General features: G+C 44.0%; 1 protein-coding gene across 8 annotated transcripts in view; it reads left to right on the forward strand.

Annotated features, from left to right (window-relative positions):
* The window catches only part of NRK (Nik related kinase), a 119148-nt gene that overhangs the window by 60840 nt on the left and 45371 nt on the right, over positions 1–12937 (forward strand). For 5 of the 8 annotated variants that reach the window (XM_087748638.1, XM_087748642.1, XM_087748640.1 and 2 more), the window contains 7 exons: positions 2051–2129; positions 2827–3002; positions 4783–4855; positions 5270–5465; positions 6358–6522; positions 7287–7448; positions 10988–11140. In XM_087748638.1, coding sequence (XP_087604764.1) covers positions 2051–2129; positions 2827–3002; positions 4783–4855; positions 5270–5465; positions 6358–6522; positions 7287–7448; positions 10988–11140 — 1004 coding nt within the window. The remainder of the gene's footprint in view (positions 1–2050; positions 2130–2826; positions 3003–4782; positions 4856–5269; positions 5466–6357; positions 6523–7286; positions 7449–10987; positions 11141–12937) is intronic. The other 3 variants (XM_087748639.1, XM_087748641.1, XM_087748644.1) reach the window with 2 other exon arrangements.

A 12937-nucleotide genomic window follows, 5' to 3' on the forward strand; every position in this document is an offset into this window, starting at 1 on the left:
CTTCCTTTTAGACCCTTTAAGTCTATATTTTTGATTCCTTGCCTTCATTTCCTAGGGAGACAAAAAATTTTTTCTTAGAGCTCTTGTTAGCATCACTTTGTTGATCACTGCTTGTGGGTACAGCTAAGCAGAAGTGATCGACAAGTTAGCAGGAAAAATTAGCAAGAGTGGCTTTGGGTTTAGGTCACTAAAAAAAAAAATATGGTGGTGAGAGAAGCTAGGCCTAAACGTTATATTTTTACTCTGGGACTGACTTGATTCTCACAGGTTTTGGGATGAATACTGTATTTGCTCATGTAATGGCTTCAGTCCATGACCACATTCTCAACCTGACAGCAGACTGCCATAGTTTTACAGCCTGCCCTCGCCTGCCAGCTGTCCCCCTCGCTCCTCCAGTTAGCCTCTTGCAGCCGTCGGGCAGTGATCGGTGGCTGCAGCGCGGATGCAAAGACCTCATGCATTTTTGTTTCTGCGGAGGACCGGTTGCTTTGCCCCAGCGCCCACGAAGCAGATGTGATGTGATGGGTTATCTGGTCGCTGCTGAGAGCACAGGAGATAAAATAAATGATACTCTGGCCTGAGCTTGAGAGCATGTAGGCTGTGTTTTTTAAAAAACACACTTGACTGTTCTCCCGTCAGACTTGGTTTTTCGCAGCGCTCAGGAGCCAGCTGGAGTCCAGGAGTGCTTTCAGACACTGTGCTTCAGCCTAACTGAAGCTTAATCCTGAGACATGAGCCCGTGGGGGGTTTTCTTTGAGAGAGACTTTGTAGCTTTGCATGCTAATTCCTCGTGCCACTTGTATTTGATGTTTTTCACTAGCTTTGGCAGGGAAATGCTATGGATTATATTCAGTTGCATTGTGTTTTGTTTACTGTAGTACAACAGTGTCTGGGACCCATAGCTAGAAACCAGACTCCTTCTGCTCCCCATCCCCACTGTATCACATGCTATAGAAAATACAAAGGAAAAAGTCAAAACCAGAACCCAGATATGAGAAATGACAGCAGGTGGATGCAGGCAGTGAAATTAATAGAAGGCAGTGAAGGCTTTACCAGACCACAGTCTTCTCATTTTTACTAGTTCTGTAATGCTGTAAGTCCATTCCTGTTAAGAGAATCACTGCTGAAGACCTATGTATCATAAGAAATCAGCCTCCGTATAGTTCCTATCAGTTGTCATTCAGTAGCTCTGTTTTGTGAAGGAAGACTTCTGACCCTCGATATTTCTCCATGGCAGATGGAGCACACTCATAATTCCATACAAAATGCCTGGGATAGATGAGATGTGACGGTATTTACTTTCTGCAGAGTTCTTTGTAGCTTCAGCTTTCCACAACAGTAACGCTAAAGAGAAGTACATTGGGCTGGAGAGAAACCCCAGCGTCTGAATGCATGAGTAGAATCTGTTGCAGATTGTCTGATAATGGTGCTCACGCTCCCGAAACACAGAATAGATGAAATGTGCACTTAGTCATTACGCTCCGTGCCAGTGACACAGTTTATGAGCTCTCCGTTTCGCATCAGGTTTTCTTCATCCTGCATTTTCTCTCATGCCATGAACGATGTAGCTAAGAGCTTGGTTAAAATTTAGCTTATCGTTTATCTGAACCATAAGCCAGACATAATGAACTAGATAAGTATTTCAGTCCCAACTTTAACTTCTATTTATGAGAAAACACCCTTTGGTGTATTAGAAAGGTGAGCTTTTTTATGTCCTTCTGAAGCCTTATATATAAAAAATATGAAGAAAGTTGTACTTGTTCCTGCCATGCAGCCTTTCTTTCAAATCTGTTTTAACTGGCAATAGCAGCATGTTGTCGTGAAAGATTTCTGTGTGCTCAGAGACTTTATTCCTTGGCTGGAGTGTGAATTTTGTTGACTAACAGTGCGGTTCTGCGGCGGGTGCTGTGCTGTTGGGAGTGTTTGTGGAGGACTGCTCCTCTCTGTCGGGAGAGCCAGGCTCCTGGCCCGGCTGGGTCAGCGGGGTCAGGCTGTGGGAGGGACGCGGCGGGGACGTGCACCCTTCAATAGCTTGTGGTTTCCTTTGCAGCCCTGTGCGACATGCACCCCATGAGAGCGCTCTTCCTCATCCCACGGAACCCGCCCCCAAAGTTGAAATCCAGAAAATGGTAAAGAGATGTGTAAAAACTGTATTTTTGCTGCATTGGGTTTAGGAGGATTTTGAGCTCTCTTGTCCAGAGGTAATGATCTTAAATCCTACAGTGATCTATGAGGTCTTTCCTAGGCTGTTTCTAGTGCTGTGTTAAGCCGCAGGTGCAGATGCAGTTTACCTTTGGGAAGCAACACCTTTCTTTTGAACGCTGCCTAAACTGTGGAAGTCATTGCAGTTGCTGAAGTTTGGCATGCATGGCTGAAATTGCAGTAGAGGCAAGGTGTAGATGGGCTGCTTGGGGTCAGTGCTTTGTCAGAAGACTGCATGGACATTGTGGGGCTAATGGCAGTCACTGTGGCCTACAGAGAATTAGTTTGTCTTTTAAATGGAATGTACAAGGAAAATCTTCACCATATCAAAAGGGTAAGGGTATTTTTGAAAGAGTTGCATTGGCCAGATTGTGGTTTTGTTGATCTGGACGTAAATTCAGGGTGACTCCACTGAGAGGGCAGTTGCAGTGGAGTTCCCCGTCATTCGCCCTCAGCGCTGTGCTGGTCTCAGGAAGCACGCTGGTGGCAAAACTCAAATTGTCTCACGCAGTTCCAGTGCAAAAGGAAACCTTGCAAAGCTAGTGCTTTCCATCACTTGGGGGTAGTGCTTGGTGCACAAGTTGAAAAGGATTATTGTTTTCCTCCACTTTTCTATCTTTTCAGGTCAAAAAAATTCCTAAACTTTGTTGAAAGCTGCCTTGTAAAAAATTACTTGCATCGTCCGTCCACTGAAACCTTGCTTAAGCATTCTTTCATCCGAGACATGCAGAATGAACGGCAAGTGCGCATCATGCTGAAAGACCACCTGGACAGGACCAGGAAGAAAAAAGGAGAAAAGGGTAATGTGGCAAAAACAAAATAAAAGACACTGCAGAGAGTAGGTCCTCTTCCAGTTTTGACAGCAGAGTACAAGGCAGATGCAACTGAAATACTAGAACCAGGAAAACTGGGAAAGTGTTGTCCTTGATAGCAGTGAGGCCATTTTGAAGATCTCTTTGCCAAAGCTCAGGTGTTTAAGTGCTAAAGTCTTAGGAGCATAACTGGCCCTGATTCACTGAGAGCAACCCTAAGGCTAACTTGAGCAAGGACTCCAAATAAAGTCTAGGTCTCTACTTTCTTGAGTATCTAAGTAGTATTCAGCGAGCATTTCCTAGTTTCTTAGTTCATCAGTCTGTCCCCAATCCGTTTGATTTACCTGTTGCGTCTCCATATAATTTTAGCTTGTGAGTTCTTTGGGGGGCAGAAGCGCTCTTTAAGCCTTTTGCAGTGGAGTGCACAAAAGAGACCTCGAGAAGGCCTCCAAGCTCCAGCAAAACGCAAATAGGTATAATGAATCATTTACATCACAGGGTGGCTGAAGAAAGAGAGAATCTGAGTTTGTTCCAAATGCCAGCCTTGCTCTTCAGAGCACAACCTGGAAGAAGCAGTACTGCACTGGGGATGATATGTGTGTAAATGCCTGTGCACAGCAGACTAGGGGCTCTGCAAAGTGGAGAGAGAGCCGTAGCCCGTTGACCACTGATTTTCCCTGCCCTCTCTCCCTTCTTCCTCTTCTGTATGTTTTATACTGGCAAGGGCGCTGTGAAGATCGGTGGCTACGAGGGCAAACTCGGAAAGCACTACACAGTTGGAAAATGACTTACAAACTCCAAGCATTGATTTGACAACAGGAATATTTGTGCCTAAAATGAAATTGCTGTTGCAATGTAGATTTACTGACTCCAATAGTAGCTGCAAATACCGCCACCTCTTTCAGCTATGAATCTCAACGCACATTCAAATGGAAAGATAGCAAGTTAGAGTTTCTCACAAATGCCCTTGGGGGCGAGGAATGCAATGATAACAATCACTTCTTGATAGATAGTTACATTTTGACCTGAAAAGTGCTATTTTTAATCAAAGCTCCCCTGAAAGGGAGAACAGTGTGAAATTGCCAGACTATACATTTCAAAATAGTGACTTAAAAAAAAATTAAGTCCCACTTCAGCATGCCATATAGCCAGCAATGCAGAGAAGGACCAGAAATTATCCCTTAAAAGCTGCCTTCATGTTGATCTCGAAGAGAACTTTGAAAGTGTGCGTCAGCTTCTTCTGAACCGCTGTGCCAAAACTAGCATTAATTTATTATCCCTGTTCCTTTTTTTAATTATTCAGTTTAATACAAAAGGAAACCTGGATTTACAAAAGGCCTCAGCGTAGCCATACAACAGGTATACAATAGCAGAGAAGGGCAGTACAAGTCTTTTATGTCCTATCTAAATTTCTTTCTGAAGAACCCCTCTGCTGGCATTGTTACGGGGTTTGGATTTCTCTGTGGGTTTAGCCTAATTTATTTCACATTATGGAAATAGGTTAGTTTTCCCTTGACTGACTGTATTGGTTTTGCAAAAAGTGGGAGTGTGTAAAGGGGCTGCCCTGAAACATTATCTGAACTAGATTTTGAATTATGTACGTGGATGTCTTGTCTTACCTCCCCCCAGCCTCCCCGTGCAACCTGTGGCTTTTAAATTCCTGCTGAGCTGCATGTAGTTCAGGTTCAGTGCTCAGAAACAAAGTTCAAGATCATATCTTAAATAACAACATCCTCCACTGGGGTTTGTTTATTCTTCTCTTTTTTAGAAGAAACGGACTATGATTACAGTGGAAGTGAGGAGGAAGATGATGAGCTGAATGAAGATGAAGGAGAGCCAAGGTTAATTTTATTACTGGAATAGAAAATTTGACTGCCCAAGCTGTTCTCCTCGAAGGCAGCCCTCCTCAGCCAGAATGGCTTTCTTAACTTGCTCTGAATCCCTTATCTCCTCTATCACCTCTGGTTGCTTTAACTGTTTTGTAGCTATCAAATATAACTGCAGAGTGTAAGATGTCTGTAATAAGCTGCTGCTTAGTTCCCCTGCAATAGGGAGGAAACTCTCAAATGAAGGACCCAATAATCAGCTTCAGGCTGTTTTGTAGCACAGTAAAGTGTGGATGCATAGTCAACATGCTGGAGGTTTATCAGAACACCTTAATTTGCTAAAACAGGACAACAAGCAATTCCCAATGCACCTTATGTTCTCTCTTTATTATTATGTTTAGTCATGTAGAAACTTTCCCTTTGTTTCAGCTCCATAGTTAATCTCCCAGGGGAGTCAACTCTCCGTCGTGAATTTCTGAGGCTGCAGCAGGAGAACAAAAACCGTTCTGACCCTCATCGCCAGCAGCAGCAGCTGAAGGACCAGGAGAAATACAAGAAGCAGCTGCTGACGGAGCGGCAGAAACGGATCGAGCAGCAGAAAGAGCAGAGGAGGAGGCTGGAGGATGTAGGGACTGGCTTGTATTGTTGTTCCATGTCTCATCACAAATAAAAAATGTGGCTGTAGAGAGTAGGCTTTGAAGGGCAAGAAGGCTGTGTGAAATTGTCAGCACAACCTGGACTGTAGTCTTTAGCCTTGGGAGAACTGTGTCACTTTTGAACGCAATGATTTTAAATGATTTTATATGGGATCTGTCCTCTTCCTGCTGGCAACCTGCCCTGAGCTTTGGGAGTGGAAGAGGAAGGGCATTTTGCTTGAATTTGTTTGGTGGTGGAAGCCCAGGCAGATGGGATGAGCCATCCCGATTTCTTTCTCGTGTGTTGCCCAACTTGGAGTCTGTCTGTCTGACCCAGAGTCCTGGCCCTGCTTCTGTTTAAGATGTTACAAGATAGCTGCTGCCTCTTCAGCTGTCTGAGACGCTATGGTGTTGGAGGCATTGCTAAATCACCAATGTGTCTCTTCTCATGAGTATCTGATGAAATTCAAGCATTGTGCAAGCACTCCAGAGCTGGCATTTGTGAAGCATAGTGCTGCTCCAGCAAAACAGGGGGACTCTGGAAAAACTCTTCCTTCTCAAGATGATGGGAAGACATTTGTCATTAGATCAGCTGCCAGCCATCACAGAGACCTTGCATGCCTGCTTAGATGAATGGCAAATCTGCCCTCGACTGCCAGAAGGGCAAAGGTTTCACTTCGGGTTTGGCAGTCATTGCGGTGGCAGCTTGTGGCTGCCTGCTTCTGCTGTGCAGTGGTGTATCAGGTATCCCCGCTTAGTGATAATCGGGGGATTCCTGCATAGCAGGAAATGGGCCTTGTGATTAATGAACACTGGCATAAATAATTGGTGGGTACAAAAGTAAAGTAAAATAAGCAATGTCATTCCCTGGCTCTCTTCCAGCATCAGAGGCGAGAGCAGGAGCTGCGAAGGCAGCAGGAGTGTGAGCAGAGGTGGCCAGAGGCTAAGGCCGTTCAAAGGAAAGAGGAGAGGTGTAAAGAAGACAAAAGGGCTGTGGAAGATGAACGGTTCATAGTAGAAGGACAGAGGAAATCGGAAAAGAAGCAGGTATGAAAAAAGCGTTCACTGACAGCAATTCATAGCTCCCTGTTTCTGTAGCTGATGTCTTTCGCAGTTCCCTAAGGGTGTTCCCATCCTCTGAGTCACAGACCAGAGGGGGACTTTTTAATGCATTTACTGCATCTTGTTCTCGGATTCAGCCTTTTTTTGAGTTAACTTACGTGTTACTGAGTCATCCTCCTTATCTACAGCAATGACGCTGCCTCTCCCACTTCTGTCCCTGCCGTTTCTCTGTGCTGAAATGGTCTTCAGTCACTTCAATCTGATCTAAAATATATTTACCCTGAAAGCTTCCAGCATCAGCTCAACCTAAGCTTAAATCTCCAGTCACCAGTTTCTGTTCGGGTTGTAACCAGGACCGTTTCTTTTTCACAAATAAAAATGGAGCAGAGGTTGATTTTAATGCTGAAGTCTCATTGTCAAATCTGGCACCTTGGTGACAATGTTTTTCTAATGTTTCAGCAGCAAACTGATTTGTAATCAAACGGAAGCATGGAGTGTGTGATTAAATCCCTCTGGTTTTAGGAAAGGTAAAAAGAAAAAATATGATTTTCTGATGTGCTGTCTCAAAAGCCAAACACAGAGTGTTTGGGGACACTTTATGCTTCCTATTGCTCGGGGTTATGGCTCTTCTGTCAGCCCTGCTGGAATTGTGCTTGCTTTGTTCTTTGAAAAGCCAGTATTTCCAGCGGTCACCGTGATTGTCCTCCGAGGCATTGTTCTCTCTGAGGTTCATCGCTCTCTGCTTTCAGAAGGTGGAAGATGTGCAGCACAACAGGAAGGTGCATCGAACTCTCCCCAAAGATCAGACACAGCTGCTGTCTCTCCAGCATGACCACAAGCAGAAGAAGAAAGAGCCTTCCAAGAGTTCAAATTCAGCAGTGCATCCTCCATCAAGCAGCACAAGCAAAGAGGTATCATCTCGGCCAACGTAGCATTTTGGTGTTTTGTGTTTTATGATGCTGTGGTAATGCTGAAGCAGAGAACAGACTGATCTTTAAACCTAAATCTGGAGCTTGACCTGTGTCTTACTACACACTTATGCTACAGTAAAGCCTTTGGTTTCCATTAATGTAGAGGATAAGGGAGAGGAAAGGTTGCTCTGTCACTTCTGCTCAAGTTCAGAGAAGGGTTTGACTGGTGCTTGGGGAAACAGGGCCCTTCTGGTCAACCCGGTGTCATTCCCTTGTCTTCCAAAGAGGAATGCATTAAGGTACTATCATCTGAGGTTTAACAGATGTCTTTGTCTGATTTTAGGGTTCACAGAATTGACCCAGACACAGAATGGTGTCATGCCTACCAAGCACAGATCTCTGTGCCCCAATGTCAGGCTGTGATGCCTTTTCTTGGTCTTTGTCTCCCAGGATTTTAGGTGGATAAGATTTGATGGATCGGGGTAGCCACATATAGTCCTTGATTAAGAGTTGTAATCCATTTCACTCTTTTGCTAACTCTGCCCACCAACTTGTTCTGCTTACTGTTATCCTATTGTGAAAGGCTATGGGTCCATTTCACATACGTTATCTCATCATTCCTAGCACACTTATTTTTCTTTCTGATACAATCCCAACTTGTGAGCCCAGTCCTACAGCTAGTGCGATTTGCTGTGTTACTAAAGTCTGGGTTGATGTCAGAAATCTCAGCAGCTCACAGGTGCCTCCTCGGGTGGCTGTGTCTAAGTAGAATAGTGGATGTAATGGTCTCTGCGTTCATGGCAAAGCATATTCCCAAAATCCCCAAGCAAAGGCAAGAGGAGAGCTCACGCACATGTATGTAGGAGGAATGCAGAGCGCTGCTTCTTAACATCTTGCTGCAGTCTTTAAGCAAGTTCCCTCTTTGTCACCTCTTCATCTGTGTGCGTGTATGCGTGCATGCTGCAACTGGTTCCCTTAGCTGAAATTTTCTATATTGATAAACAGCTAAATGAAACTGTTAGGATTGATGAAATGATGAATTTCAATAACTGAATAGAGTCTGCAAAGAGCTAAGCAGCAATATGAAATCAGGAAAACAGAAGATATTAAGCTCCTTGTTAGAGTAGCAGTTTGTGAAAACAAGAGAATAATTCTGTTTGAAGTACAACTTAACTGTCAAAAAAACCAAATGCCCTAACTCCAAAGGCTTTATTGCATCGACTGGTTAAACAAATCATTACTGAAATTTGAATGAACTCCTCCTGAAATCAGTATTTGTTTGATGGTGGAAGGCTGGGTCTTGTTCCAGCTGGGGAGTAAATTGGGTCTGGACAGAGAAGTAAGCTGCTTTTGCTAAATACACAACATCAAAGTCGATAGAAATGCTTTGCCTTTGCTAGGCTTTCGGTGGGTGGGGAGAAAATGCAGCTCAGTTAAGTTAATTTAACTTTCTTTTCTGCTTCATTGTAGTTAGAAGTCAAAAGAACTGCAAAATGTCAGCTTAAATACTGATCTCTGGTTTTGGCATGTGTTTTGTAAATGACCCTTTTGTGGCAGAATGAATTGTATTATGGAATTTAGTGTGCAGTCACTGTTAACTTTTAATTTAGTGGTGAAATAAAATATCACTAGTTGCAGATAAAGTGCTGCCAGCCTTTTAGGTTCACAGCACAAGGCTCTTGTCGTTATGGCTACCATAATATACTCTAGATTTAAGGGCAAATTATTTTACAATATTACTTACTTAATCTCGGAACTTCTTGGAATTCATGGATCCTTCCACTAAAATTATAATTAGTGGTACAGGGTTGCATTTTTTTGGTTAAAGTTTGATACTTTGTAATTGTGCCAGCAGTTATAATTTTTCACAATAATTTTAAAATGCTTTAAAATTTTGACTGTTTTTAACAGTGATAGCTCAGTGTATTTTTTCTTGTTGGTATTGATCTTTCCCAGTTTATTAGCCAAAGAGATGCTAGTTTCTCTGTTGGGAGAGATCTACACGGGGATAGAGATAGCCCACTCAAGAGCGAATTTGTTTGTATACTTTTTAGGGCTCATTGGCATTTGCAAGACCAATTATTGATACACAAAAAGTCTCCAGAATTATTGTTGCATTGAGGCATTAAAAACAAACAAAACCCCATAAAGCCTCAAGTTTGATGTTTGGGGCCACAGAACCCTTTCTTGGGAGTTCCTCATCTTTGCCATTGCCCCCCTCCTGCCGCGGGCAGGTCAGGGCAGGTTTCCCCTGGTGTATGCAGACGTGAGCTCGCTCTGTGCTACAGCTGGACTCGCTGGCCCTGGGGCTAATGAGCTGAGAGGCAAGGGCTCCTAGCTCGGGCTTGATGCTGCAGTCACTCAGTGCCTGGGTAGGGGCTGTCATCAGTTCTGGGAGCCCGAAGTGTTGGCTGCATGAGTTTGGAGCTGGATCATAATATATTGCATGCAAGCACCCTTTGGGCACAGAGGTAGTAGGTAAATTATCATATCTAGCTTAGTGAAACCACTCTAATTTTTACATTTTCTTTCCTGCTTATGGTAAAATTTGCCTTTCGTTATTAGGAGTTGCAAGTAATGAAAATCTGGCCTCAAGGGTAATATAACGATCAGGTTCACTTGGGCTAGAATTTCATGGTATTTGGCTGTGGTTGCTTGTTTTAATAAGGTTTTTTTTCTGTTGAGGTTGGTTTTGGTGTTTGTTTGTTTTTTTTTTTTCCCAGTCAAGATCTGTGAGACTAAGTGGAATCATTTTCCATCTCCTCAGCAGTTTCCTAGGCTGTGTTAAGAATATGCTTACCTTCCTGCTGTAGGCACAAATATCCAGATATAGTGAGAGATACCGTTAAGAATGACCACCTAGACACAGATAACTAACTGGGTATTTTTATGGCATTAATCTCTAGTTTACTGTGTATAGCTGTTTCTAGGCTGCTGAATCAGAGGATATGCTAAAGATTTACACTAGAGAACAGGAATTAGTCATGTTGAATGAAACTGGAAAGAGCAGTGGGGTCAAAACCATAGAATAAAGATTTTTGTAATGAGCAATGCCCTCAGGAATAAAAGGACCTTTATTTCTTCCAGATCATGTTGTTCAGTCCTTTCCATAGTGCAAGTAACATACCAAAAGATAGAGTGTAAAAAGTGTTTTAAAGTAGCAAGCAACATGCGTTAATGTCAGCGTTGTAGAAGGGGGTAATAAATGCACAGCAAAACAGGCTGCATGTTGTCAAAGATAAGTAAATACTGACAGATGATTCCTCCTAGCTAAAAATCCCAGCCTGCAGCAAATGGGGTGGCCTAGAATACAGCAGATGGCAACTCAGGCCCTTTTCCTTGCTGCACTTTGGAAACTTGATGGAAAAGGAAGAGTTGCAAATGGAGAGGTGATAATGGTTCATATTGTGCCAGGGCTGACCTCTCCCCGATGGGGAGGTCCGTCAGAGTCGATGTGCCCTGTGCTGCTGTTGGAGAACATCCAGGCTGCAAAGCCTGAGGCTCAGTGTGCAACGTGCTGCTGCTTTTCTCCTTCTCAGGCCGAGGACAGAAAAAAGAAAAATGACAGCATCCAGCCTTCCCTCCAGTGGCCAGCGGTGCTGGGGCACGAAGCCACGCCACACGCCAGGATGCGATCTGGCAGCAGTTCCAGCCCTTGCACCCCCGCGCCACAGAGAGCCGTGTTAGTACAGGTACGGTACTGCTGCCCCAGGTGGGGAGGAGAAAGCACGGGGGGGTCCTAAGCGGAGCAGCACATCCAAAAGCTGATTCCCTTTGCTCCTGGCGGAAATGGCTGAGGCCTGTGCAAATTGGCTCAGAGGTTTTTAGTGCCACCACATGCTGCTAAGTTCTACATGGAATTATACTTAGGCATTGCAGATCAGGGTTAGATAACAGTTATTTTTATATACTTGATGCCTGATTGCTGATTCCATGATATTACTCTTAAATGTTTCACAGAAAGCCTGAATGACTGTGCTGTTGCAGTCCCTGGATGATGTATTATTTATATGGCGCCATAAATACATGTGGCACTTTACAAAACAAGTCCAAAGCCAGAGTTTTTATCCCTGAAGACCATATAAATAAGGAAGATTGTTAGTGATCTTATGAAATAATCTAGAAGTATACAGAGATGCAATAAGGAATAATGCCGAGTCAGATTTTGCCTGTGGATAGAGCCCAGAAGGTCTGTGACTTGAAAGATTTCAGTATTAGAGGTAGAAGTGGTACCTAAACAGTACCTATACAGTGAAAGCACTCTGATAAAGTTCTGCATTGCAATCCTTCTCTCAAAACATTTTAGCTCCTGGTATTTCTACCAGTTCTGGGAGAGGTGGTTCAAGGTTCTCACAGTGTGCCCAAAAACTCGGCTTCCTTTCAACGTCCTACTCTTTCACAGTGCATGAAATAAGTAGCTTAGACTGCAGTTACTTTTTGCTCCAGTCTCTTGTGAAGGGACTGTAAGCATGTATGAGCAAAAGAAAAACAAGACAGCAAGTAGAAATGGAATAAACTACTGTAAGTGTGAGCACAGCTCATTTAAGCTGGAAATCTCCACTTGCTTTGAAAACACGCAGTGGCAGGAATTATTGCCTTTACGGTTCCCCACAGCACTTCATTTGTGCATTCATTCATCCCCTCAACGAGGATATACAATCATAGCGCTTGTTTTATTCTTGGCAGCTCTCGGTTTGTGCTGGACTCCTGCTTGGATGGACGTACAGCTTCTGATCCATCTCTCCACTTGCTTCTGTGGGATTTAGCTAGTGGTACCCACAGCACAGTGGCATTCAGATCAGGCTTAGGCGTTGTTTATGGGCTGCTGTGGCATCTTGTGGCCTCTTTGCCTTGTGCGCTGGGTCTTGGAGTCAAAGGGGGAAGATCAGACCGCAGGGAAAGATGGGTGATTAGTTGCAGCTCAGCCGCTTTCAGAGCGTGTTGTGCTGCCTCACCGCTGAGCCCTAGAAGCAGGGTGGGCCCCTGTACTTCTTTGAGGCTACCTGCGATTATGGGTTATTACTATAAGGTTAGGTTGTATTATCCCAAGCTTTTATTAAGCTCATTGCTGGCCACTGAAATCTTGCTTGGCATGAGCTGCTGATGAACATCCTGCATGGAAGATCACAGAATGGTTTGGGTTGGAAGGGACCTTTAAAGGTCACCTAGTCCATCCCCCCTGCAATGAGCAGGGACATCTTCAACTAGATCAGGTTGCTCAGAGCCCCGTCCAACCTGACCTTGAATGTTTCTAGGGATGGGGCATCTACCACCTCTCTGAGCAACCCGTTCCAGTGTTTCACCACCCTCATCGTAAAAAATTTCTTCCTTATATCTAGTCTGAATCTACCCTCTTTTGGTTTAAAACCATTACCCCTTGTCCTATTGCTACTGGCCCTACTAAAAAGCTTGTCCTCATCCTTCTTATAAGCCCCCTTTAAGTACTGAAAGGCCACAGTAAGGTCTCCCCAGAGCCTTCTCTTCTCCAG

Source organism: Nipponia nippon, unplaced genomic scaffold, assembly GCF_047370975.1.
Source record: "Nipponia nippon isolate SJK-2023a ecotype South Korea unplaced genomic scaffold, ASM4737097v1 scaffold_12, whole genome shotgun sequence".
In the NCBI taxonomy this organism is placed as follows: domain Eukaryota; kingdom Metazoa; phylum Chordata; class Aves; order Pelecaniformes; family Threskiornithidae; genus Nipponia; species Nipponia nippon.